We start from the raw sequence: 27,029 nt of genomic DNA on the forward strand, positions 1-27,029 counted from the left end.
TTATCATTTCCCCGCCCTCCTCACAGCTGCCCAGCCGCCCCTGTGAGCAGCCACTACGCTCGCTCGTGGCTGCATTTGCTGATTTTCGCCTCTGAATTGGCCGAGGTGTGTCTGCCGATGAGTCTCACGGTAATTATGGATGGCAGATTTGCAGCATATTTATTCCCTTCCTCAGCTCGCTTGGCTTCACACCGTCAATTGTGTAGTCAACAATCTGACAGATTACCTGGGGTATTTTTTTCTTTCCATTGTACCTGCACTTATCTCTCTGTCACAGATCACCTTAATGACTCTGAGCAAGAGTTTCGTATTTCTCTTGACTGAGATCAGCTTTTCCCTGACGTGTCCAAAAGTCCAGATAAGGGTCTTGCTTCAAAGCTGTTCTGAATTCTGAAGGTATCAGAGGGAGGGTTGAGGGTTATCACCTAAACCCCTCCAGAGACTGTTGTTTGCCAGTCTCTTCACCTTCAGAGTTCACTCTTGCCCAGGCTGTGTTAAGCCTCTACACTTCCCTAACGTAACATCTGCTATGGATTCTGATAACTCCCTTTAACCAGCTTTTAAGGCTGGATTTTATGCCAAGATTGGGATCTTAAAGGGCAAACAAAGGAAACAAACACAAGATTATACTCATAGTTGACAGAAAAATCAGTTTTCCTGTCATTAGGGTGCATATGGACAAAGCGGATTATATCCTTGGTTACATCTACTAGTAAGCTCAAGGATTTTCGTTCATCGTTCTTGTTGCTGTTGTTTTGTTACCTGCACCCCTTGCCAATTTTATTAAAACACACTCTAGCCTATCTTGGGCAACAACAAAAATAACCAAATTGTGCTTCACGAGAGAGTCTATTTAACTGATGCTGGAGGAATCGTGATGTTGCTTAGCTTCGGGCACTCCTCATACACTGGGGGCATCTGCATAGTCTGTGAATGTGTGGCCACTTCGCGGCTCGCTCCTGGTGCCGCACAAGTTCCCAGAGCAGGCTTGGGACTGCTATACTTAGAAAGGCCTTCTTGCAAGGCTGGCCTTTGGCTGGCATCTGGGAACGTGACTGGCGATCCGTTCCCTACGCTAATATATAGCTTTCCTTAAGCGATAAGGGCGTCTCACTGTACCTCAACTGTTTGTACGAACAATGTGGTTTACGCTCAACACCTGCTTTCCTTCTTGGGAGTCTGGAACTTGGGTACGTGCCAGACAGAGGGTGCCTGCAGGCCCAGCCCCCAGGGGGAACCTCGGGTGCCGAATCTCCCATGGACCTTGCAAGGAAGCCACACGGTCGTGCATATGCTGCTTCATTCTTGTTCCTTCGGGAAGAAAGCTCTCTGGGTGGCCTCTCATGGGAGACAGAGAAAACATCAGGAAGCCTGCACGTGGATTCCTCCGATTCCGCCTTATGATCCCAAGGGGTGTCCTTACTACATCCCTGTCTGAAAGCTGAGCTGTGAGCACAACCATATTCTGTGCCCCAGGAGTCTCATAAGCAAATCTCCGAATGTGGGGTGGTCTTGGGGACCCTGAAACAGCCTCATTAGTCATTGTGAGGTTCCAGAAATATCATTTGAGGCGTCATCCTCAAAAATGCTGATGTGATCCCTAACCTTCTTGGTTTCTTATGCATAATTTGGACTTAGATTTTCCTGAAGAACTAATGTTTACTTAGTTTATGACTATTCTTTCACTTCCCTAAAGGAGATTGCTTCACTCTTTTAAACTTGTTCTTTCGTGACGTAACCTCTAAAATTATTTTACAGTCAAAATCCATGTCAAATCTAACATCAAAAGTAGCAGACAAGCTCTACCACTACCCGTGTATATGATTTAATGTTACATTTTAGAAGAATACATTCAGAAGTTCTGCAGTACTGCTGGCGTTAAGAGTATTGACAATGGGTCCCTCAAAAGTGTGCCCAGATATTTATCAAACTCTCTGTGTTGGTTAATTTTGGAATTTAACCTTAACTAGATATTTTCAGACGACATTAAGAATTAATGGGATAATGTCGACATGATCTTGAATTTTGGTGCTGTTCAAAAACATGTTTTTATTTTTTTGCTTTGAGGCAGCTTCATGCTCATGCATTACAGTCTGAGTTACGCCACGCTGGTTGGCAGACTATTCTAATTGCTCTCTACAGAGCGGCAGCAGGTGTGGTGGGTGCTCAGAGTAGGGACCAAATAGTGATTCTACAAAAAGAATAGAAAGTTCAGGAGACCCGTGTTGTTCAGGTTAATTTTTAAGATTAATTTGTTAGAACAATAAGAACAGCATTAACTCTATGAGAATCCCTGGATGTAGATAACAGGTCTTGTCATGGAGTGAAACACACCTTTAAAAGGAGATCTTTTTCAGAAGTGATAGAATCTCACAGGTCGGTTTCATATTACTGAATCCCTTTATGTGCTCTAGGGTGCAAAAAGGTATTCTATTTCAAGAGTTCAGATTCTTTGCAAAGGGATGAATGCCAGTGCCATTACACAGGCTCAGGCCTGCGCTTATTGCTAATATTAATAATTAAAATTATTTAATTAGATCCAAGTATTAAGGATGGGAAGCTATGAAATATTTCCTTGGGCATACAGCCAACCCTACAGAAATTTCTGAATGGTGTCCTACTCTTAATGTGAGGGCTTACCAGCCCCTCCTGTAGGCTTTGGGTGTGTTCAAGACCCTGGAAACAAAGTATTTAAGGGCCGTGGAATTCAGATATTTCAACTGAATGCAGGATTATATCTGTCCTGCTAATAAGGAAGTGTTCAGTCAATTATTAGGTAACTTAGGCAGAAAGCATAATTTGAGAGGAAAATGTACTATTTAGATTTTGGGGAATGGAAAGGTGAAAATGAAAATCAAATTTATCTAGATCAACAAACAATTTGAACTACTCATTCGATCAGCAGTTAGATCCTATTTCCCTAATCTGGACAGGTATTATCTGCGCTACCTCTGTACTGATATCTGTCTGTCTGTGTCTGTCTCTCTGTTACTCCCTGTAGTTAATTAAAGACCAGCTCAGGTTTCTCTGCTTTTCATGTAAAGACCATGCAGCACTTTCTGATATGCTAGGGTAATGATGTCAGCCTCGCCTTAAATGTGCTGCTGGGAAATAATACCATTAAAAACTTCTGAAGGCAAACCTATGAATTAAAATGCATTTTAAAGCCTTCCTCAAAAGCATCCAGATATACAACACAGGAGTGAATTTTTGGGATATCCCTAAATGCCAAGGCAATGCAACCACTGCATGAACTGAAGTTTATGTTTTAATCTTCACACCTTGAAGATTTGGTCTTGCTTGTCCCCTGGCCCCGGTTACACATCTCATGGGACAGTCTGATGCACGAGCCATTTTAGGAAATAATTGATAAATTACTGTGGACTCAAATGAACAGAGGACTATCAGTCAAATTACAAAAGTTCTAATATAGGAATGTGGCAAGAACTCCCAGCACACTCAGAGATGCCCTGAAGGTCCTACATTTGCTATTTTCAACATTACCTAAATACGGGAGCAAAAGAAAGAGCTCACAGAAATATATACCTTGTGCTTAAATATACACATGTGTATATACCTATAGCTATTGATCACTAAATATATATTTAGGTAGAATTAGGGAACTGATGTAGTTTTATAAATAAGCACAGGCATTTACAGTACACAGAAGAAACAGAAAAAAGGTAAATCAAAACGTGAAACATACCATACTCTGGGACCTGCCCCGTCCCACGCTTCAGCAGTAGCCTGACTCTTCTTCCTCCAGATTTGATGAGCTCTATTGCTCTGGCGTGTGTCATGTCTCTGGTGCTCTCCCCATTGATTTCAATGATCTGATCTCCTACCTGTTAATTAAAGAGACATCAAGTCAGCCAAAGATGGTTTTATTCAAGTTGCATTTCCAACAGATTAGAGAAGCAGCCGTAGATGACCAGTTTCCAGAGAGCAACTGAACAATTTGGTTGCAGCCTGCCGCTTCTTAGAAGAGGCTAATCCTTGGCTACATCCTGAATCTGACCACCAAACTTTATTTACCTTTATAGAACCTCAAATATTAGACCATGGAGGTTGTGATATGTCACTTATATTTAGCCAGTATGGCAGAGGCCACAGTTGAACTGTTTAGGATTTTCTTAAAAAATTAGGGAATATGTTTGATACTGCAGTTCAAAGTAAGCTGGCATCTTTGCTTTGAATCAAGAAGTAAATATTTTAAGGCTTTTTCATTGAACACATTAGGCAGGCATCTAATTCAAAGTGTTGGGTGGAATGATTTGTTTTGGGGCTTCTCTGAGAATTTTTGTTATGCATCATTTAAACTTTCCTGGGTGCTATTATGCTATTGCTGTCTTTGTAAACAGTGGTTGGTTGATATTCAGGTTTGATGATGAATTTTCTATCACAGTCCTTTGAATTAAAAATGACTCCATTCTCCACACATGAGTAATGCCCTTGCTAAATCTTTGCCATGCTCACACCTGATTGCCAGAAACTGGTTAAATACCAATCCCTCTTGAATTGCTGGAAGTGCCTGGGTTCCATTAGCAGTTCCTGTTTAGCCTTTGTGAATAGATATTTGGAATAAAAGAGGTTCAACCATGAGCACCTCATGTAACTCCCACAGTACCATTACTGCCAGGAAACTTTGAATTAAAATATGTTTGATTTCAGTGCAAGTCACTTAAGACAAATTAGCCAGGAAAAGCACAGTAAGTTGCTTTGCAAAAATGCTGTTTTAGTTGAGTTCCTGAAACAAAGCAGATCTCAGCCTAAACTCCATAATGCAGACAGAATTACAAATAAACTCCCTACAGGGGAGCAATATCTAGGTTGATGCTTCAGGCTGGGCAAGAACAGGAACAAAAAGTTGCTGTCACAATGGCAAAAGGGCATTAAAATAAGCCCCTTCCCCCAAAGGGGGGCGGGGGCAAAACAAACACAAGTTTACTGTAGCAAGGAAGTGACATCTCCACCTAAAAAGGACTCCCTAAGGGGCAAGGATCCCAATGTAATGAAGGTAAAGACTTCCCCCTTTGTGTACTCGGTGGCCTTTGGAAGGTACCATTTTAAGGCAGTGGAAGAGGTTGGCCTCACTGTTACGAACTCCACATTCCATAGAAGAATCACAAAAGACAAGACTAAATTAATTAGTTGTAGGGCCAATGTTTGCACCATTTTTCTTCAGGTCTCCCTAACTGTCACCTTTCCCAGGAGGCAACGGGCACAGCCTGAGGTCCAGCAGCTAGCCTGAGGCCACATATCCAAGCCAGTAGCAGAAGAGGGACCAATTATCCCTCTCCCAGCAGTCCTCACTGAAACCTCAAGGCACAGTATCAAATTGTAGAGATAAAAACAAAAGTTCCGATGAAGTTGTTATAATAGAGTCTTCATTCCCAGCTACTCTCTTCAGACTCACATACCTGAATGATTACTAAACATCTTCACCTCGATGTCCGGAAGGCCACTCCAGCTCAACACCAGCAGACCGGGTGTTTCTTTCTCCCAAATTAGTTTGTCCTCTCAATTCCTAATCCTGGGTGATAGCACCGCCATTTATTTACCCAGGCCAGAAACCTGGGGGTCCTGCTGAGCTCCTAGCTCAATTCAGGTCTTTACCTGGATTATTCCAATACTCTCCCACCAATGTCTTCACATTGTCACCAGTATCATTCTTCTAAGGGAGATCTCCCCAGCTGCATCATGCTGACTGAGGCAGGTAGGGCCTTCCATGTGCCGTTGTTCTCTTGCCTTCTCCTTCCTATAGGCCTGGTGCTCTCCCAATCTTCCTCAAGGCCAGCCCAAGCTCTTTTCCCCTGGGATGGCTTCCTAGACCCTGTCTTCTCCTCGGGCAGAAGTGTGCAATCCCTCTGCTCAGTCATTGCTGCACCCCGCTATGTTATCTATGACACCGCATTACACAATTATGCTTCTCAGTCTTCCCTCCTCAACTTTGAGCTTCTTCACTCATCAAACAATTTCTGAGCACTGATTATGTGCTAGGCAGTCTACTGGGGAGATCAGATAAAGAGAGATAAATGGTATAGCTTCTATTTACAACATGTTCTCAGTCTAGTTAGAGAAAGTGGGTAAATAAGACAATTACTATTCGATATCTCTTTGCTCTGACAGAGGTATTCACAAAGTGCTAAGGGAAGAGAAGGGAGGGGCATCTAACTTAGAAGAGTGGGGCTGGTAGTCAGAGAGAGCTTCCTGGAGGTGGTGACATCTCAACTGAGTTTTGAAGTATCAGTAGGAGTGCCCCTGGTGAAGGAGGAGGAAAAGCATTCTAAGTAGAGAGGACGGCATATGCCAAGACCCTGAGATTTGACAGCAAAGCACTGAAAACTTTGAACAAGGGGTAAGTTGACCAGGGAAGCAGAGTGGTGTTTAGGAATCTCCCTGAGACAGTGTGAAGGGTGGATTGGAGAGAAAGTGGGAGACTGAGGAAGGGAGCTGAAGTTGTGAGGCTGTCACATTGTTTATCCAGGTGAGAAACTGGGAGACTGTGGGGAAGAAAATCATGGGACACATGAGGGCAGTGACTAGGCCCCATTTGACTGTGTATCTTGTATGGGGTGCACTGTACCTATTTGTGAGTGAATGAATGAAGCATTTCCACATGGCTCATCTTGAGAACTATGCAGGAATGGGTTATAAGCACTCTTGACCCCAAACTCAAACCCTGACAGACAGCACTGCCTGAGGACACTTCTGTTTCAAGACTGACATTTCAACAAGAACCCTGTGGAAGGTGAAAGGAATCTTGTGGTGTGATAGAAACAGTCACACTTAGAAAATCTGATGTTTTCATTCTCTTGTCTGTTTGTTATTTTCCCTTTTCCCTACTAAGAGCCATGAGAATTAAGGGAGAAAAAATTAGCCGGGGAGAGAGAAATGGTGGGTGGGGAGATTGTGTGGGAGGTTGAGAAGCAGAGGGGTTCAGGGGCTGCACGGGGGCTGGGCTGACGTCTCTGGTGTGGGATTTTCAGGATTGGGCTCCGGGAAGAGTTAGGGCTGTTATTTTTATTGAGTTCCTGGGAGCCTGAGCTGACCTCTTGGCTTGGCAGGTTTCCGTGTGAGGTCCCCTCGGAAGGAGAAGAAAACAACTCTGATGCTGGCTGAATCGAGGGTCCTTAGTCCCTTGTCTAAGACTTTCAGTCTCTCCCAAGCCCCTGTCCATTCCAGGGTGCCAGTGGAGACGGTCTTCCTGCCTCACTGGGAGCAATGGAAGTTTGGGAACAGTTCAAAATCTTACCAAATTCAGAAAAAAAAATTTTGAGGTGGGACGCTGGTCAGGCAATGAGATGGAAATGCTGCCACGGTCATAGATCTGAACCTTACAGGTGTTCTGGGCAGATGGCAAAAGTGGATCAACTCATTTGGATCTAGTGTCAGTGGTAACAAACTTGGTCCAGGCCCAGACTCAAGACTCCCATCTCTCCTTGTGAAATGACATAAATGGTAAAAAGGTTTACTTTCCAGTTTCATTCCAATATCAGCCTTATATAGAGTCATTTTACAGGGAGCTCCGTAAATAAATTTGGGATGTGATTCCTTTCACTTTCACCCTCTTAGCATCCGATGAATAAGACGGGTTTGTCAGAGGGAGAAGAGGTTCTCTTTACCTTCTGACCTCCATACAGCTGCCCAGCTGCAGCCATTTGAAGTGTCCCTTTCCTACACTGCAGTGAACTGTTTGGAGGGGGGCAGTTAATTTGATAGAACAACCGCAGTGACAGTGGCAAATGTGCGTCCCGTTCAGGGATGAAGAAAAAGACCGGTTGTGACTCTGATGTAGTCTTCTTTTCCCACACACCGTGGAGCTATTTTCTATTGAGCTGCATTACTAAAATGAAACTTTAAAGATCTCCTCCACTTGTTCTTAGAGAATTTTTAAAGTATCAAGTTCAAGTTAGAATTGAGAGAGAGATGGGGGAGAGGAAGAGAAAGACACACAGACAGACAGACAGACACACCCAAACCAGGTAGAGGTAATTCAGGAATGTGTGTGTTTGTTTTGTGTGGATCAAGGAGATGTCACATGTAGGAAACTAACCAAAGGACATAAGATGAATCCTAGGCATTCTTTTTTTTTTTCCTGTGGAAGAAATGCTTTTATCTGTGGTCCCCTTGGGGAAACTGACAACCTTACAGCAGTGTCTCAGGGGCAAGGCGGAGTGAGAGAAGACCGCCATTTCTTGGCCCAGTCTAACAAGTTCTGCATTTCTACTCATTTCTATTCACATCTTGGCAGATTTTTCTTTAACAAAACTATTACCAAATCCTCGAACTTGCTTGAGGCCCTGCAGGTAAAACCTCTCTTCTTTTTTTTTTTTTAATTTATTTAATTAATTTATTTATTTATTTTTGGCTGCGTTGGGTCTTTGTTGCTGCGCACCGGCTTTCTCTAGTTGCGGCGAGCGGGGACTCCTCTTCGTTGCAGTGCACGGGCTTCTCATTGCAGTGGCTTCTCTTGTTGCAGAGCACGGGCTCTAGGTGCATGGGCTTCAGTAGTTGCAGCACATGGGCTCAGTAGTTGTGGCACACAGGCTTAGTTGCTCCGCAGCATGTGGGATCTTCCCGGACCAGGGCTCGAACCCGTGTCCCCTGCATTGGCAGGCAGATTCTTAACCACTGCGGCACCAGGGGAGCCCAAAACCTCTCTTCTTATTGGAAAGCCAAGGCAGGTAAAATTAAAAGTTTCAGTATATATATATATATTTTTGGCCACGCCACGCGGCATGTGGGATCTTAGTTCCCTGACCAGGGATCAAGCCGGGGACCCCGGCAGTGAAAGCGCCAAGTCCTAACCACTGGACGGCCAGGGAATTCCCAAAAGTTTCAGTATTTCTTAGCAGTTAATAGTTCAAGTTGTAAGAAAAAAAAAATTGAACTCTATACTGTATGCATTTTTGTAGTAAAGTCATATAGAAAGTATTTGGTTTGGCTCAACTAAATCTTTATATGGACTATATTAATCCTGGACTTACTTCAGCCCCAAGTCGTGGTAGTTTCTGCTCAAGGATTGCTTGGATGTCTCCACAAACATGCCCGGCTGGTTGCAATCAGCTAATTGCTCTCACACCACAAGAACCTATTTCACATGATTATACATGACTGAAGTGATCCTAGATTATGACTAGGTGTGAGGAATTGCGCTCCTTTAGAATTTTATGCCAACACAATGATCGATGTCTCTAGTCTGTGTTTCATGAGAGACTTAGCTGTGGACCATTTGTGTGGCTAATGGTCCGAGGTCACAGGTTAGCTTTGTCATAATTCTTTCCTTACAGGCTGGTTTCGCCCGCTGACTCTAGACCCCTCACGAGCAAGCAATGCACCTACTGCCTTTGTGTCATCTATACCTGTCACAATTCCTGACAAGTAGGCCCTCGGTTAATCACGGTTGAGTAAATGAATGTTAGCATTGCTTTTCAGTTATAGTGACCGTCTTCGTTTTCATGAAAGTTCAGCTTTTGTGCACCTTAGCATATACCGTAAAGCTTTCTTGAAATACTGCCTTAGGCACTTGCAGCCAAACCATAACAATTTCAACAGTACTTCCAGGAGACCAAATGAAGTTTCAGTAAAGGTGACCTACACAAATTGTTAGAGACAGGTATGTTATTGTTATGGGAAACAAATGCTAAAGGATCGAGAGAAAGACGAAGGGAGGCTGAGTTCGAATAAAATCAGAAAAACAGAATCAGAATTAGAGTCTTCGCTTCTGCCTGCCACAGGTATCATCACTGGGTGCTCTGACAAAAGGACACCTGGGCCATAATGGCCCCCCTGGAGCAAAGGACAGGCTGATTTTCAACTCGATAATGACCGTTAATATATCATGGCTGTTTTCACAATTAACCTTCGTTAGATATTATTTAATAACTATTACAGTAAAATTCTTTTCCAAGGGGTTACACTGAGTGCTTTGGTTCACCTTCCCATGTCTTCCGTGAGACTGGTGATTAAATTAGATGGCATCCAAGTGCCTATTATAGGACCTGGCTCCGGTTACAAACTGCTGTGCACGATTGCCTCAGCAAGGCACAGAAGCCCATCAAGTCAGCAGGCTTTTCCAGAGAGAACTTCTAACCCCACTGGAAATTGAAATTCAGATTTGAGAGCACTGAAACTATGTGGATTTTATTTGCCTCAATTAATTTATATGTTGAGCTCTGTCTGAGACTCTATGCTATGTTCTAGACAGTAATCACTTAAAAAGAAAACACCCCAACATCTCTTAAGAAACTTCATCCAAAGAGAAGTGTGAAAGAGCCCTGGTGGATTTCCAGAAAAGTCCTTAATCAAGGTTATACCCGAGCACATACCTGCTTGGAAGGGTCATGGAGGTGAGGGGAACGGAAGGGGAACAAGAAGTTATGGGCCGCTGCAGAGTTCTGAGGGCTTATGCCTTGATGTGGGTAGGGAAATCTTTTCCCTTTAGAAAAGATTTAGTCACAGCTCAAAAAATGTTCCGTCTCTGACTTGGGCAGGGGTGGTGCCTTGGGTGCTCACTCAAGTCAGGGGGCCACTGTGGTGGAGATTCAGGGGGCACTCTTCGTTCAAGAGTTTCCATTTCTCATTCTTACCTTTAAAATCCTCTAAATTAAAACATGGAAATATATCTGAAATTTCAAGATAATGTAGTAGCCCAATTGTGGAAGTCAACTCTAAATTATAATTTGGTATCTTTATCACCAAAACTTTCCTTTTTCTTTGTCAAATATTACTAACACTAATCTCATACAGGGAATTTTATTAGATTGCTTTTTTTCTAAATCTCACTCTTCCCGGGCTTTTAATTGGTGTTGATGTGACCTTCCTCAGGTCCCCCATTCCCTGCTCTAGGAATGCTTTCTGGGTGGAGCAGTTCTCTTTCTGTGTCTTTGCAGATGCTGTTCCCTTTGTCTAGACTCTGCCTTTCCTCATTCAAATAACTACATCCTTCTCATCCCTTAGGGCAAAGCTCAGGTATGCCTGCATCCAGGAAGCCTTCTATGATCCCCCATCAGTCCTGGGTTGGGTGCCTTTCCTCAGCATTTCTTTAAAAGTTGGCCCTCCATTTCCACAGGTTTTGAACCCACGGATTCAACCAACCATAGATGAAAAATATTTTTTAAAATTCCAGGAAGTTCCAAAAACCAAAACTTGAATTTGACATGCCTGGCAACTATTTACATAACATTTATATTGTATTTATAACTACTTACATAGCATTTATACTGTATTAGGTATTATGAGTACTCTAGAGATGCCTTAAAGTATGATCATGTATTATGAGAACATATTTTATATGCAAAATATTTGCAAATACATTATATATAAGTCGTTTATATGTAAATGCTATGCCATTTTATATAAGGGACTTGAGCATCCTTGTATTTTGGTATCTGTGGGGATCCTGGGACCAACCTCCATAGATAACAAGGGACAACTTTATTGACCTTTGCCTATCACAATGCTGTAAGCCCTCCAAAGGAAGGGACTCAGTCACATGGGAAATACCCATACAGATTTGTTCAAAGGATGGATGAACAATTGAAAGAAGGAGCTTTCAGAATCTGTGTTTTGACTCTATGTTCCTTATTGTTTAAACCAAATTTAAGCAAAATGTGTAAAAAGTTTTAAATTTGGTTTCATGGTATATGTCAACCAGATTTGACCATGATCAAATAATATAAAGTGTACGTAAGTGCCTTGTAAACTCTGTATTATACAAATATAATCTTTTATTATTAATTGTAGTAGTTATCATTATCACCACCATTGTCATCATAATGGTAGAAGAGAGAAAAAAATGAAACACAGTGGTAAGTTCTTCACAATGAATCTAGGAGAGAAGCCACCGAGCTGCTGAAAATGTATTTAATGGAGAAATAAGGCAAACAATTTTCTGAAAATATCACTGAGAGGTTAAAGTCCCCAAAAGTGCTGCCTTTTAGGAATTCTTATAGGGTGTTAATGCTGTTTTTTAATTCTATGATTTTGATAAATAGTTCTTAGAAAAAGAACCTCCTTGAATGCTGGGCAGATAATCCAAACCCTAAACCAGGACAGAGAGATAACTGCAAGTGTGGCAACAGACAGAAATACAAAGAAGATTTTAAAGACAAGCTGGTTGAAGCAAAATATTTCCTATGAAGGGAAAAATAAGCACAACCATTCCATTTTCATATGTTGGTTTGACTGCTCAGGCAAGAAGAGGAGACTGGAGAAATATCTTAAAATCATCCGCTTGAGCAAGAATAGAAAGCTATCATTCGCAGCTCAGCTAGTGGCTTATTCATTTGCTCAGAAATTGCTTACGTTAGGTCATGAAGTCAGTTTCCCTAGTTGATTGAAAAATAAACAAAAGCAAATCAAAAAGAAAAGTTTCCATTGTGGACCGATGTAGGCTGTGATTTTCCTTCCCTGGATGTAATTGAGAGAAAATGAGGGATTATTATTCTGCATACTTATCCAATCAGATAGATTTATTTTCCAGATGCAAGCGTTGGTCTTTGTGCGATGACTGCTATATAGGCACATGATAACCACTCCTTGTTTTCCTGAAGCTGACCTACTTGCAAATTGCCTTTGCATTTACTTTGTGTGTGTGTGTGTGTGTGTGTGCGCACACACATCAGTTCCAGACCTGATGTTAACAGTGTGAATTAGAGTGAAAGGTATACCCAGATGGATGTATCAGTCAGCTGGGATTTTGAAGATAATTTAATGGTGGGACTATTTCAGAGGTGTGGGCAGGGTTAAGACAACCAAAGAGGGCTGTTGAGGCACTAAATAAGTATGGCAGATGCCATTACCATCTCTGGTCTGGAAGACCCCGGGGGAGGATAGAAAGTAACAGGGACCTAGTGAGAGCTCGAACCGTGAAAGACGGGCCACCTGACTGGAGCTGTAGTTGTCAAGGAAGGAGCACTGCTGGCCCAGAGCACTGAGGCAGGGAGCAAAAGGGATCAGAAATGTGCCAACCTCTCTGTGGCAGACAGAATCACGTCCCCCCAAAAGACATTCACATCTAGGCCCTGGAATCTGTGAATATGTTACCTTACATGGCAAAAGGGACTTTGCAGGTGTAAGTTAAGGATCTTGAGATGGGAAGGTTCTCCTGCTTCTCTGAGTGGGCACAATATAATCACAAGGGTCAAAGTCTGAGAGAGAGATTTCAGGACAGAGGTCAGACGTGAGGGAAGATGCTCCGCTGATGGCATTGAAGATGGAGGAAGGGGCCACAAGCCAAGGAATGTAGGTGGCTCCAGGAGCTGGAAAAGGCAGGGAAACGGATTCTCGCCTAGATCCTACAGAAGGAACTAGACCTGCTGGTAAGACAATTTGATTTTAACCCACTGAAACTGACTTGGAATTATGACCTCTAGAACTGTAAGATAATAAATTTGTGCTGTTTTAAGCCACTAAGTTTGTGGTAATTTGTTATAGCAGGAATAGAAAACGAACACACTTTTCTCTCTTCCTGCCCTCTGACCTCCCACTAGAGCTTCTCATCAGCCTAACCCAACAGGAAACCAGGGGGCAAGAGAGTGTGGGTGATGCAGACATAGCGATCAGTCCCCAAGGATACAGAATAGGGAGAGGAGGAAAGAGAATGGATCTGAGGGAAAGCAGAACAAAAGAAGCACCAACACTGAGGTGGGATGGGCACAGATTTTAAAACAATGAATGAGTATGACATATGAAGGCTGCTGTGGTCTGAATGTTTGTATCCCGGCCCCCCAAATACACATTTGAGATCCTAACCTCCCAGGAGATGCTATTTGGAGGCAGGGCCTTTGGGAGGTGATTAGGCCAAAAGGGCAGAGCCTTCATGAATGGGATTAGTGCCCTTATGAAAAGAGACCAGAGAGCTCCCTTGTCCCTTCCACCTTGTGATGACACAGGACCAGGAAGTGGGCCCTCATAAGACATCAAATCTGCTGGTGCCTTGATCTTGGACTTCTGGCCTCCAGGACTATGAGAAATCAATTTCTGTTGTTTATAAGCCACTCAGTCAGTGGTATTTTGTTATAGCAGCCTGAATGAACTAAGACGAAGGCTTTAATTAAGAAAATAAGAACAAGACATAAAAATCAGGTGGTGATAACCTTGCCCGTACTGGAGAAGCTATTTTTGGAAGCCTTTATTTATTTATTTATTTTTAAGGTTTTTTTTTTGGGATGTGGACCATTTTTTAAAAATATATTTATTTATTTATTTGACTGCTCTGGGTTTTAGTTGCGGCACACGGGACCTTCACTGCTGCATGTGGGATCTTTTAGTTGAGGCATGAGGGCTCTTAGTTGTGGCATGTGGGATCTAGTTCCCTGACCAGGGACGGAACCTGGGCCCCCTGCATTGGGAGTGCAGAGTCCTAACCACTGGACCGCCGGGGAAGTCCCTATTTGTTTTAATACTTCATTTTTATACAGATAGTCTCTTAAGATACTGTTATAGAAAGAGAAGTGGCATCAGGGTTACTGAGTTGAATGTGCTTTTTAAAATTGCTAAAGATTTCAGAGTTGCCTTTGCATCTGGTCAGCCTCCAGGACCCATCAATCCTACTCCCACTCTGTCTCCAGTCTGTCATTTCCCATTTCTCTTGCTTCCATTTCCCACTCACCACTCCTCTCTTCTCCCTCTTTTGGTCCATATGGCTGCCATAATCATGTTTTGAAGCTCGCCTCTGCTTTGGTCTCTCTCCTCTTCAAACACCTACGCTCCTCCTCCCAACTTCTTGAACAGCATCCAGACTCCTCGACACCATGTGAAGATCGTCCGGGATCTTGTGCCCCCAACCTTGCAGCTCACCCCTGCCACTCTCTTGGGTTTAATCTGGCCGGCTTCTCATTCCTCCACTCTTCAATGGGTGCTCCCATCCCTGCATTTTTTATCTTGCCATCACCTCTGCTAGTTTTTCTTGCCATTCTCCCCAACTCCTCCAGTCTTATCTTGTAATTGTGCCCATTCTTCAAGGCTCCACTCAACTCCTCCATGAAGCTGTCTCTGGTCCCTCCGGGGGGAGATGTCACCTCCCTTCTCTGGGCATCCATTGCACGCTGGCCATGCCTCTCTTACAGCCGTTACCGCACCCCTGCCTCTTATTCTAGTCATTTGTGTATTCATTCCTCCCCCCACCACTTGTGCACCTACTAAATTACAAACTCCTGGAAAGAGGGATTATATCTTTGTACCACCTAGTAATAGCGAACACACTGCCTTAAAAACAATAGATAATAAAAATTTACTTGTACTGAGGACAAAAATGATTACTGTGTAAGGTATAAAATGATTAATGGGAGAAGGAGAGTCCTTGAGGGAGTTGAGGGTGTGTGGGAGTTTGACAGAGAGGGTGCTTTGGGGTCAGAACACTTTGAGGGCAGTTCTGTGTTCACGATTGTTTTTCCAGTGTTGACTAAGGTGACTGGCACAGGATAAGAGATTCATTAACATTTCTTAAGTGAATGAATAAATGCTGCCTACTACATTTCGGCCAAGGATAACCTTGAATTCTGTGAGAACAAGGGCTAAAAAGAAGTTCGTAATACCTGTTACAATATAAAGGTGAAAAAGTATATGAAAGTAAAAACAATACAGTCTTCTTCTACTTGCCATGAGAAGTAAGCTTAGAAATAGCAGGGCTTTGCCAGGAACCAGCTAAAGAGGACCCAGCCACAAGGTGGAGGCACCTCTTTTCTTTCTGATATAACCATGCCTTTGTGCTGGCAAAGCTGGCTGAAAGCAGACATAGAAGCACTGGAAAAGAAATTCAGATGAGACTTACAATTATACCCCCAAAGTACAGTTTGAAAGCAGAGATCATGATTTACACTTGTACAATATCCTTTGTAGCATCTAGCAGCATCTGACTGGTGTGTGTGTGTGTGTGTGTGTGTGTGTGAGAGAGAGAGAGAGAGAGAGAGAGAGAGAGAGAGAGAGAGAGAGAGAAATGACTGGCTGATTGATTGACTGATTGGGGGTTAAAGTAAATAAAGGAAGTAGTTGCTAACAGTACACCCACTACACACACTAAACCATACACAGGGCCACTGAGGGCCAGGAGCCCATCTTACTAATCTCTTCATCTCTGGGTTTCTATTTTTCCTCACTTTAAGGCTAGGACTCTGCACTTGAGGGAGGAATAAGGCTTTGTGAAAGCTCACATAGCTTATAAGTGGAGGTCCCAAGACAAGACACAGGTTCTCTAATTCCCAACCTAGAGCTCCCTATTCTTCTCAAGGCTGCTTCAGCATCGTTGAGGAGGGGAGAGCGGCACACTAGAGGGTTTTTACTTAGTTCAGAGTTAAAGCTTCCTTCTATAGAAACACGAAACTATTTAAGATGTTTGTGACTTATTATCAACCTTTGGGCTATTGTTTAAAAATATACACATAATCATGTGTCACAAATAGCTCTGAAGTCCAGGTTCATTCAAGCATGAGTAGGATGAGGAAGAAGGTATGATTAAAGGTGCAATGAGAAAACCTCTAATTGTAAATCGATCTAGTTAGTACTTCACGTTCTAAACTTCCCTGATCACTTCAGCTACTTTCTCCATGAAAAAATGTTATGTTTATAGTGTCAAAGTTTCAGATCAACAGAAAAATGGATGTCCTTGGGCCCGATTTTAATATGCCCAAGGAGTCTGTATACAGGGCAGAAAAACTCATGTCTCTGGGGTCAACTACCTTTGTTTGGTCACATTGAAAATAGTCTTTAATAGCTTAATTTTAAGACAGCTCTCCAGAGGACCTTTACTCACTGCCACCATATTCAATTATACTGGCAATGAATGTGTGGATTACAATAGTTTTTCTATTGATATGCTAACACTGAATAGAAAGAGTAGCATTGTATCACTATCATTTTGATGCACAAAATAAACATTATCCACTTTATTTTCTTTTACTATTTAAAGTCACATATTAATTACTTAAATTTTACAACTAGCAACGTAGCCGAGTGTCTAAAAATCTTGTTTCTGTTCAAGTTAATTCAGATTGTCCATCCATGCATGAGAACAGCTGAGCTATGAAATTGCAGCATGTTTTCTGGCAATAATGAGGAGATAATATTCTTTAGGAGTATTTAAGTGACATCAGTATTGACAGGTTAACTGGAAATAAAAATGTAAAGCTTTCTTAAATCACTAGAATGAAAAGCCTCTGGTTTACTGTAGCTTTGCAATGCACTTTTTGAACTCTTCCCACTTTGCAGTTTAGGTTAATAACTGTCTGATTAGTGTAACTGCAGCTGTTCTCAGAATTCCCCGTACATCCCATGGCAAATCAGCCGTTTTCAAAATGAGACTTTCCCACCTATATCCTGATTCACAATCATTTTGCTTCCTCTACTCCTTTACCAAATTCTTGAAAAAATGACCCCTGCATCCAATGAAATGCAGAGAATATTGGGAGAAAATAAATGCAATTTGATGTGAGGTCATGAGAGCTGACTGCAGTTGGGAATCTGATACAAGAGACATCCTCCATCTTCAGAGCTCAAGGTACCACTTGCTGCTATTATTAAATATAGCATAATTAATAACAATTAAGTTTCATGATTAATTATTTTGAAAAAGGCAGGTAAAGTGATACAACTCTAGCATGCATCTTAACTAGACTCAAATTATTTTCAGTTCTCTGTGTGAACATTTACACTGACACTACTCCATACATGCTTCTAGATTTCTATCTGTATACTAAACTCTCATTTAATGGCCCAAGATCTTGTTACACAGCTGTGAACTACTCAGATGAAAAAATGGACACTTCAAAATAATTAGCACTTACTGAACACAGTTTTATGCCAAATACTTTCTAAGCATGTTAGAAGCATTATCTCATTTAATTCTCAAACAAACGAATAAACAAAGCAAACATACCCCCTATGAGCTAGAGAAAACAAATAAAAATTCATATTAACTTTGGGAAATGAAATCACAATTTTTTTTTTTTACACTGGGAGCTGATTAACTTATGAATACTGCATAGCGAGTGTCATTGGTACCAAGACAGCAGGTTGATCGCTGCACAGTTAGTTAGCTTGAGCTCTCCCATGCCACTGACTCCTTCATTTGGGTTGGACAGGTTCCTTTAACAGTTCGTGTGGCTGGACATTCAAGAATGACTTGGATCCACTTCATTATGCTTCCCCTGATCCTGTCTTCCACTTCCTTAAGTGTATGTTCTGTGTTTTTGTCCTTGGTTCCTGCCTTGGACTACGACCCTCGTCATCTCTCCCATTCGCTTTCTTACATTTCCTAGTAATCTTTGGATATCTCTCGGTGATGGCACTTCAAGCGTGCCTGAGTTCATCGTTATATTGCTACTTTTGGAAGCTGACCCTTCCTATATTGTCTCTGTTCAGTCTTGCATTGTTTTTGGTGTGATGCTGCCTCGTCATTTTACAAATATGGGCCACCTGTCACCAAAAGGACTGAGTATAAACGTGTGAATGGAAACTTCCAAATTCATCACCATTCCTAGAAAAACAATTCTGCAGGGTTGCCCTGATGGAGAATACTTGTTTTCTAATCACCTATGTTTTCCAAGGATATCACATTATTAATGTAACTTGTTTGATTGAATTGTTTCTAGTCACTGAGGTATGAATGTGTGATTGATTTATTTTTCCAATAACTGTTACCAGCTGCGCTGTTAACTCCCCCTCCCCTTTCCTGCTGGGTAGTATTACAATTCCATTATTTTTCAGCACTTTTAGCTATTAAAAATTATAGTACAGTTAGCATTGCAACCTTATCTTCAATTAAGAGCTTCCCCTACCCCTTGCCCCTCTAGGCTGAAGGCTTGAGCACTTAAGCAGGGAAAGGGTCTTGTTCTGCCCTCTCCCCAACCCCTCACTCTTCCTCATCTCTCCAGTCTGCTAGAGAAGCTCTGATGGCAGGGTGATGTAAGAAGGCAACGTTCTCTGGAGCAATCAAGAGTTACTGGTGGTGGGCTGCCCTGGTGGTGCAGTGGTTAAGAATCTGCCTGCCAATGAAGGGGACAAGGGTTCGACCCCTGGCCCAGGAAGATCCCACATGTTGCGGAGCAACTAAGCCCGTGCACCACAACTACTGAGCCTGTGCTCTAGAGCCTGCGAGCCACAACTACTGAGCCCACGTGCCACAACTACTGAAGCCCATGTGCCTAGAGCCCGTGCTCTGCACCAAGAGAAGCCACGACAGTGAGAAGCCCGCGCACGGCAATGAAGAGTAGCCCCCGCTCGCCGCAACTAGAGGAAGCCTGCACGCAGCAACGAAGACCCAACACAGCCAAAAATAAAAACAAATAAATAAATAAATTTATAAAAAAATGAGTTACTGGTGGCAGGTCTGTTCTCCTCTTTTTGCTTCTGTTCTCTGTGTGGCAGATCTTAATTTTAACTGAGTGTTTACTTTGTGCCGGGGCTATTCTAGGTGCTGGGGATTATGGTGGGAATCAAGGAAGACAAGATTTCTGACCTCAGGGAATTTAAATTCGTGGACATCCAAATGCTGCCTCTCTCCTGAGGATGTTTTGGGTCACTTCTTTGGAAGACCTGACGTGGAGTTTCCTCTTCACATTGTGAGACACGGTTGAGGCTGGTCTCTTCCTTTTCCATTCGGTTTCCCTTTCCTCCACTATGGATAATACAACCTAGAGCCTCTTTTAGCAGGGGTCCCTCTGGCCAGAAAATATCACTCCAGAGAGATGGCTTAAGGCTCAAATCACCTTCTGTAGTGTCCACTCAACCTATGGGAAACGGTGGGAGTACAGGCTCACCCAGAACTCCCTCTCTTTACTTTTTATCTTTCCTGTCTTTTTCTGCCTTCTCCAGCTCATCAGGTCTCTACCGATTCAACAGCTCAGCCACTTTAGAGCAAGAAACAGTCATACGTCTCTCATGGGGTAGAGGGCAAAGGTGGTTCAAGCATCCCCAATCATGAAGGAAGGCAGCAGGACAAGTCTAATACCTCCTTCCCTCATGGGGGGCGTGGGTAGGGTTGGGTAGGGAGAAGGGATGATTAATGCTTCACAGACTTTTTTTCCCAATGAGAGCTCTTGTTTCTACTCTGCATTTGGAGAGTGTAAGGAAGGACAAATCAGTAGGGCTGGTTCTGTGAAATAGCAGCTCCCACAGCAGGCCCCACCAATCACTGTTGGTGATTCTCTAAATGGAATGTAGGGAACTTAGTCTTTTATCCTCAGCTGCGGCCTGAGTCACCATTTTCTAGATAATTGGAAAGATCCAAGCTAGGATCTTACATCATACCACACAGAGAGGAATAACAGAATAAAAATAGAGAGCTGAATGGAGCTTGTGGACTGTCTATTAATTTTACTTACTCATCTTCACTCTGGATAATTGAAAAGTGACCTCATTTTCATTTCTTTTTTAAGTCCTTATTAGACAAGAGTTTCTAAAAGAAATGGGTCACTGACTAAAATGTGCATAATATCTATTTATTGTTAGACTTTGATATGCCAGGTTTTATTCTAACAATGTTTTTATTTTTAAATTGTGATTGTTTACATTTGATAATTTATGTTGTGAAGGCATGATGGACACTGGAGAGGGAGATAGTGTAGCAATGTGATTAATAGCATGGGCTTTGGTGGGATTAGGAGCCCTGGGTTTGTGGCTTATGACTAACATCACTTATTAACTCAGAGATGTTAGACAAGTCATTTAACCTCTATAAGTCCCAGTTTCCTCATCTGAAAATGGGGACAATGATGGTGTCTATCTCATGATGCCTATCTCATAAGACTATTGAGAAGTTCATATAAGAAATGCATACTAACTTAGTACAGTGCCTGAGCCATGGTAAGCATTCAATAAATGTTAGTTCTGTTAAATTTTATTCAATAGGAGACTTTCAAACTCACTTTAAACTTGAATATATAAAATACTAAAGACTGGGGTTATATTCTGGACTGAAAGGTAACATTTGAAATTTTGGATTCTATGGGTTTAGAGTAGGTGTTGGTAAACTATGGCCCTCTGGTCAAATCCAGCCCACTGCTTTTTTTTTTTAAAGTAACATTTTATTGGAACACAGTCATATTCATTCAGATACATATTATCTATGGTTGTTTTTGTACTAATATGGTAGAGTTGAGTAGTTGTGTCAGAGACTGTATGGTCCACAAAGCCAAAAATACTTATTTCCTGGCCCTTTATAGAAAAAGTTTGCCCACCCATGGACCTTTAAGTTTAGGAAAGAAAACTACTTGTCTTGGATGACTTGTACACTAACAGATCTGTGGGTAGGTTGCAGTTCCCACTTGACTTTTTGAGAATCCTCTACGATTAATGAATCTATTATAAAAATTTTCTTTTGTTTGTATTTAGTTACATATTATTTAAAAATATTTAAGAGTTGAGAGCAATAAAATTTCCATCCTTGTACTCACCACCCAGATTTTAATTAAGTTAATATTGTGTGACATTTGCTTCAAACTCTTTGGCATAAAAAAGAAACTCTTATGGATAGAGTTGGAGTTCCCTGCATGGTTTCTGAATTCATTCCCCTCCCCACAAAGGAAACCACTATTCTGTAGTTGATGCTTGTTCTTCTTTTTTTGGTTTTTATGACTTTTACTTCATATGTATATATCCACAAATAATATATAATATTGCAAATGTTTACATTTTACATAAATATCATTACATATGTGACTCTGTACCTTGGTTTTTTACTCATCATTATGTTGTTGAAATTTACTCATGTACTGGATATAGTCCATTCATTTTAACTGCTATATAATACTCCATTATAGAAACATTCTTTAGTTCATTTTGTCGTTGTTGTTCTATTGATGCACATTTAGGATTTCTTCCCCCCAACTGCCCCCAGTGTTTGCAATTAAAAACCATGCTGCAATAAATGTAACTGTAAATGTAAGTGTCTCCTGGTGTATATGAGCAAGAACAGGGTACACACATAGATCAGTGGAGTGCTGATTTGGAGGGTATATGTGCATCTTCAAATGTATTTGATGTTGCCAAATTGCTCTCCAAAGTGGCAGCACCAATTTACTTTAACACCAGTAGTGAATAAGAGTTCCCAGTTCCCTACATCCTTGCCAATGTTTGGAATTGCCAGACTTTTCAACATTTGCCAATCTGATGGAGAGAAAATGCTCTTATGGCTTTAATTTGCTTTTTCCTGATGTTGAACATCTTTGCAGATGTTTATTAGCCATTTGGATTTCTTCTGTCATAAATTTCTTCATCATGTACATTGTCCATTTTTTTGCATTGGATTGTCTTTTTGTTATTAATCATAAAAGCTCTGTATTATGTATATGTTCAGGATAGCATGCTTTTGTCTGTTTTATGTGTTGCAAATACATTCCCTTAATGCGAGGCTTGTCTTTTCACTTGGTTCATGGTGTTCCGTCATAGAGATGCTTAAAATTTGAATGGAAACACATTTATCAGTAATATTCCTTTACGGTGGTTTGAACATTTCGTGATTTGTTTAAAAAATCCTTTTCAAGCCAGATGAAATACATATATTTTCTTCTAAAGGTTTTTGTAGTTTGCTTTTCACATTCAATCTTTAACCTACCAGGAGTTGATTTTTGCATATGGTATGAAGTAGAGATTTATTTTTACCTGTATGGATAACCATTTGTCCTAGCACTGGTTATCAAGAATCTGTCCTTCATCCCCTGTTTGTAATGGTGCCTCAACCAAATACAAGTCTCCATCCCTGTTGGTCTTCTTCTGAGCTTCCCATAGTGTCCTTTGGTTAACTTGGCCTCATCAGTGCCAGCATTCCCATTGTTTTGATTCCAATAGCCCTATATATAAATCTTGAAATCTTATAAGGCTGGAGGTTTTTAGAGTCTTACACTTACCCTCATTTTCAAATATAAATGATTTCTAACATCTTTAGGTTACATACAGTGAATAATTATCAGAATTTCAGGTTTAAGAACAATACCTACACTTAATCTTGCCACTGCACTTGTGAAGTGTCATGAAATGCATTAAGAACCAATTACTAACTCAAATATTTTAATTGTAATGTGCAGACAAAGGTTTTATTAGAAGTTAACCCATAGCTGTTTTAAGAGGTCTTCAGGAAATAAAAAGTATTTTTTGAAAGAATCATATACATAAAGCGTCAATTATTTTAACCATCCTGTAATTTTCTTAGTGAAATATTTAGGAAACAACTGAGTTATAAAGGATTAACCAATTTCTTGGCCTTACATTGTATATTTTACAATAGTGGCCCACTTAATGCTCAATTGCCTATTCTAGCCTATTCAAAGGTAGGTTTTACCCAGAGGTATGTATCAGAGTTACCTAGGGAACTTCTTAAAGCCAATCTGTCCCTTTTCAAAATTAGATATTCTCAACAATTTTTGAAAGCAATAATATGTCACTAAAAAGGTAGGATTTTGCCTCTCTAATAGAAGAGCATTTATGTCATCTATTATTATGATCTATACAGAACTATATAAAGTATGAGCTTCTGTAAGCTCTTATTCCATAAGCCTCCTTGCTGCATCAAGAAGCAGTATCTTTGTTAGCACAGAAAGCTATCCCATACCTTTTTTGTCCTGTTTCTCTAACTATGGCCATGTTCTCTTGGGCATTTCCAATGTATTTCTATTTTCTATTTAGTTTACCTTTTCTAAATGTAAGTTTTATTGCCATTTGGATACCTGGGAGCTAAATGGAATATTTACATGGATTTATTTCATTCCAAGACACTTTGATGTGCCAGTGATAATAGCGTGGCCAGTTTTAAAAGGCCAGCACAAATGAGTGGGGATACAAACAACCAAGAGTTTAAAAACTCTGTGATTCACTGATTCTTATACTCTTCTTACAGTGACAACATTCTTAGATGATGACATTCTGTGTAGTTTCCCATATGACACATCTGAGTTGCTTTTTTTCCTCCAGAGGCTTCTCTAATTTACCTTAGGGAATTTAAGGAGCTCAGACGTGAGACATACCTATCCCAAAGGAGCCTGTCTATTCAGTACACCCCTCTAGGGCCAGGCTGGGAGGGTGCCATGTTGTACTGTGTAAGTTTCCCACCAGTGCTCTACTGTTCAAGGTTGCTATCTCAACTCCTAGTAGACATTCAGAAGGGCTTCTTTTCCCCACAAAAGAGTCTGAACCACAATCTGAATCATACAGCCCTGCACTCAGGGCTGGGTTGTGCTTGCTCCACATCCTCCTTGGGCCCCCTCATTTTAAACCAAAGTTTGGTCCCAGACCTGAATGACATCCACAACACTGTTGACCTCTATCCCAAGTAGGACTCAGACAATTTTGCAAGACAAGTAACTAAAACAAAAGTTATCATAGGATCACCAAATGCACCACATGGATTAGTCATAGAATACAAGGCAAGGGCTAAGCATACCTACCTAATAATATGGGGTTTTTTTCCCTTTCAGTAAGCAATGGAAAGTCTTTAAGAAATGAAATTTTACTTGAGAAAGGCAATAAATGATACATAAAAGCCAAGTTGCTTTGCACATGAAAAGATGTTCAACATCACTAATTATAAGAGAAATGCAAATCAAAACTAAAATGAGGTATCATCTCATACTAGTCAGAATGGCCATCATCAAAAAGTCTATAAACAATAAATGCTGGGGAGGGTGTGGAGAAAAGGGAACTCTCTTGCACTGTTGGTGGGAACGTAAATTGGTACAACCACTGTGGAGAACAGTATGGAGGTTCCTTATAAAACTAAAAATAGAACTACCATGTGATCCAGCAATCCCACTCCTGGGCATATATCAAGAGAAAACCATAATTCGAAAAGATACACGCACCCCAATGTTCACTGCAGCACTATTTACAATAGCTAAGACATGGAAGCAACCTAAATGTCCATCAACATTTAGGAATGGATAAAGAGGAATGGATAAAGAAGATGCGGTACATATATACAATGGAATATTACTCAGCCATAAAAAAGAATGAAATAATGCCATTTGCAGCAACATGGATGGACCAGGAGATGATCCAGAAACAGACTCACAGATTTCTGAAAACAAACATGGTTACCAAAGGGGAAACGTGGCGGGGAGGGATAAATTAGGAGCTTGGGATTTACATACACGCACTACTACGTATAAAATAGATAACCAACAAGGACCTATTATATAGCACAGGGAACTCTACTCAGTATTGTATAATAACCTATATGAATAAAGAATCTCAAAAAGAACGGATATATGTATATGTATAACTGAATCACTTTGCTATACACCTGAAACTAACATAACGTTGTAAATCAACTATACTCCAATAAAATTTTTTTAAAAAAAGCAAAGCTGCTTTGAATGAAACAGAGGTGTGGGTATGAGGTAGTACTCAGGTTCCTGCTCACTTTGTCACCATCTATTTTCGCAGCTTCCATTCCTACCCTAGGTGAGTCTTTGGAGTCCTGAGGATTATCTACAATCTTTTCTATATGATAAAAAGGCATCTGGGGGATAGGGCCATGTCTTCCATCCTGTTCCACGATACTCCCTTTGCTATCTGAAATTCTTCCTCTCTTTCCTGATAGCAACCTGTTGAAAGTACATCAGGACCCCACTCACATATCATCTTCTCTAAGAACTCTCTCCAAGACAAAACTAATCTTCCTTATGGCAAACGATCGGTGCTTCTATTATAGCTATAGGGACTGCTAGTCTCAGATATTCTGAAACATTCCTGATTTCTAATATTAGATCCTAATATGCTCTTGGATTCATTTATTTGTCAGATCACACTTCAATTTTTGGCTTGGAAAATATTGTTATGATAATTACAGCTCTTATTGCATCCAACTTTGTTTCTGAGTTATTGATCCATGTAGTTGTCATAAAGTATGTATTTCCAAAGAACAGGGATTGGGTCATGTCATCAAAATCAATCATTATTCCTCTTCCTCTCTCTCTTTTTCATCATCATCCTTAAATAATTTATGGATGACCGAGAACACACCAGGCAGTGTTGTGCACTTACATTAATTATCTCATTTAATTATTTAAAAAACTCTTCAAGGTATGAAGATGTCTTGATCTCCATTTTGTGATGAGGAAGTTGAGGTTACTCAGCTAGTAAGCGACTAAGCTGGGATCTGCCCAAATCCAGGCTCTTTCCCTTATGCTACTCTGCCACCCATAGTGCTTCCCAGTGTTTCTCTGCATGTTCTAGAAATGTTTATTCTGGGAAATACTGAATAAATACGTCCTCAATTGCTCAGAATTGAAAGCATGGAATAAGCACACATGAATATATTGAGGCTGGTAACTGAAGTATTTCCCTTTCATGCTTGCATGATTCAGAAAAGAACTTTATACTTGTATTTAGTGCCATCTTAACTCACTCTGGTGGTTGAAAAGCAAAGCGAACCCATTGAAATTTTCATTTTACTGCCAGTCTGTGGTTAAGGAAACTGGCACCCCAGAACACAACAGATACTTCTGCACGATTTAGGATGTCTGAGCCATGCTGAATTATCTGAATGCAGGCTGGGATCAGTTCCACACTGTGGAAGGAGGCCTGTCCCTGGCTTCCTACAATACTTCTGGAAGGTGTACTATTAGGCTATTGTGGGCCAAAACAAAACTGGCTGGCCATTGACAGTGTTCCCTGATATCTACGAGTTCCAGTCTCTGGCTGTGCATATGAAGAATAGAGCAGGGGAATAGCTTACGAGAACATCTGCAGAGGATGGGATGGGGAAGGGGAAGTATCCTATAAAATGGAGAAAAAAGCCATTGTGCTCCTTGCTACAGGGCTTCCTTCCTAGTGTTATCAGAAGCACAGTGTAAGGTCAGGGGCACTGGGAGGTGTCCAACGGCCATGATATTCTGACCCTCCTGAGTACCCACTAGGGAGGAAGTGTTGTGCTAAGACAGTGGAGGATACAGAGATGATTATGATAAAATATCACACCCCAAGGTGTTTACAATCTAACATACTAAATTAAACTACACACTGAAATGAACTAAGTGCTGTGGTTAAACATCTTTTAGGATGAATCTCTACCTCATGCCATATACAAAAACCAA

General features: G+C 41.1%; 1 protein-coding gene across 7 annotated transcripts in view; it reads right to left on the reverse strand.

Moving 5' to 3' along the window:
• Window positions 1-27,029, reverse strand: part of MAGI2 (membrane associated guanylate kinase, WW and PDZ domain containing 2) — a 1,331,631-nt gene that overhangs the window by 58,319 nt on the left and 1,246,283 nt on the right. For all 7 annotated transcript variants that reach the window (XM_082399315.1, XM_082399314.1, XM_082399312.1 and 4 more), the window contains one exon: window positions 3,707-3,845. In XM_082399315.1, coding sequence (XP_082255441.1) covers window positions 3,707-3,845 — 139 coding nt within the window. The remainder of the gene's footprint in view (window positions 1-3,706; window positions 3,846-27,029) is intronic.

The sequence above is a fragment of the Balaenoptera borealis genome (assembly GCF_965194805.1).
Source record: "Balaenoptera borealis genome assembly, chromosome: 7".
NCBI classification, from domain to species: domain Eukaryota; kingdom Metazoa; phylum Chordata; class Mammalia; order Artiodactyla; family Balaenopteridae; genus Balaenoptera; species Balaenoptera borealis.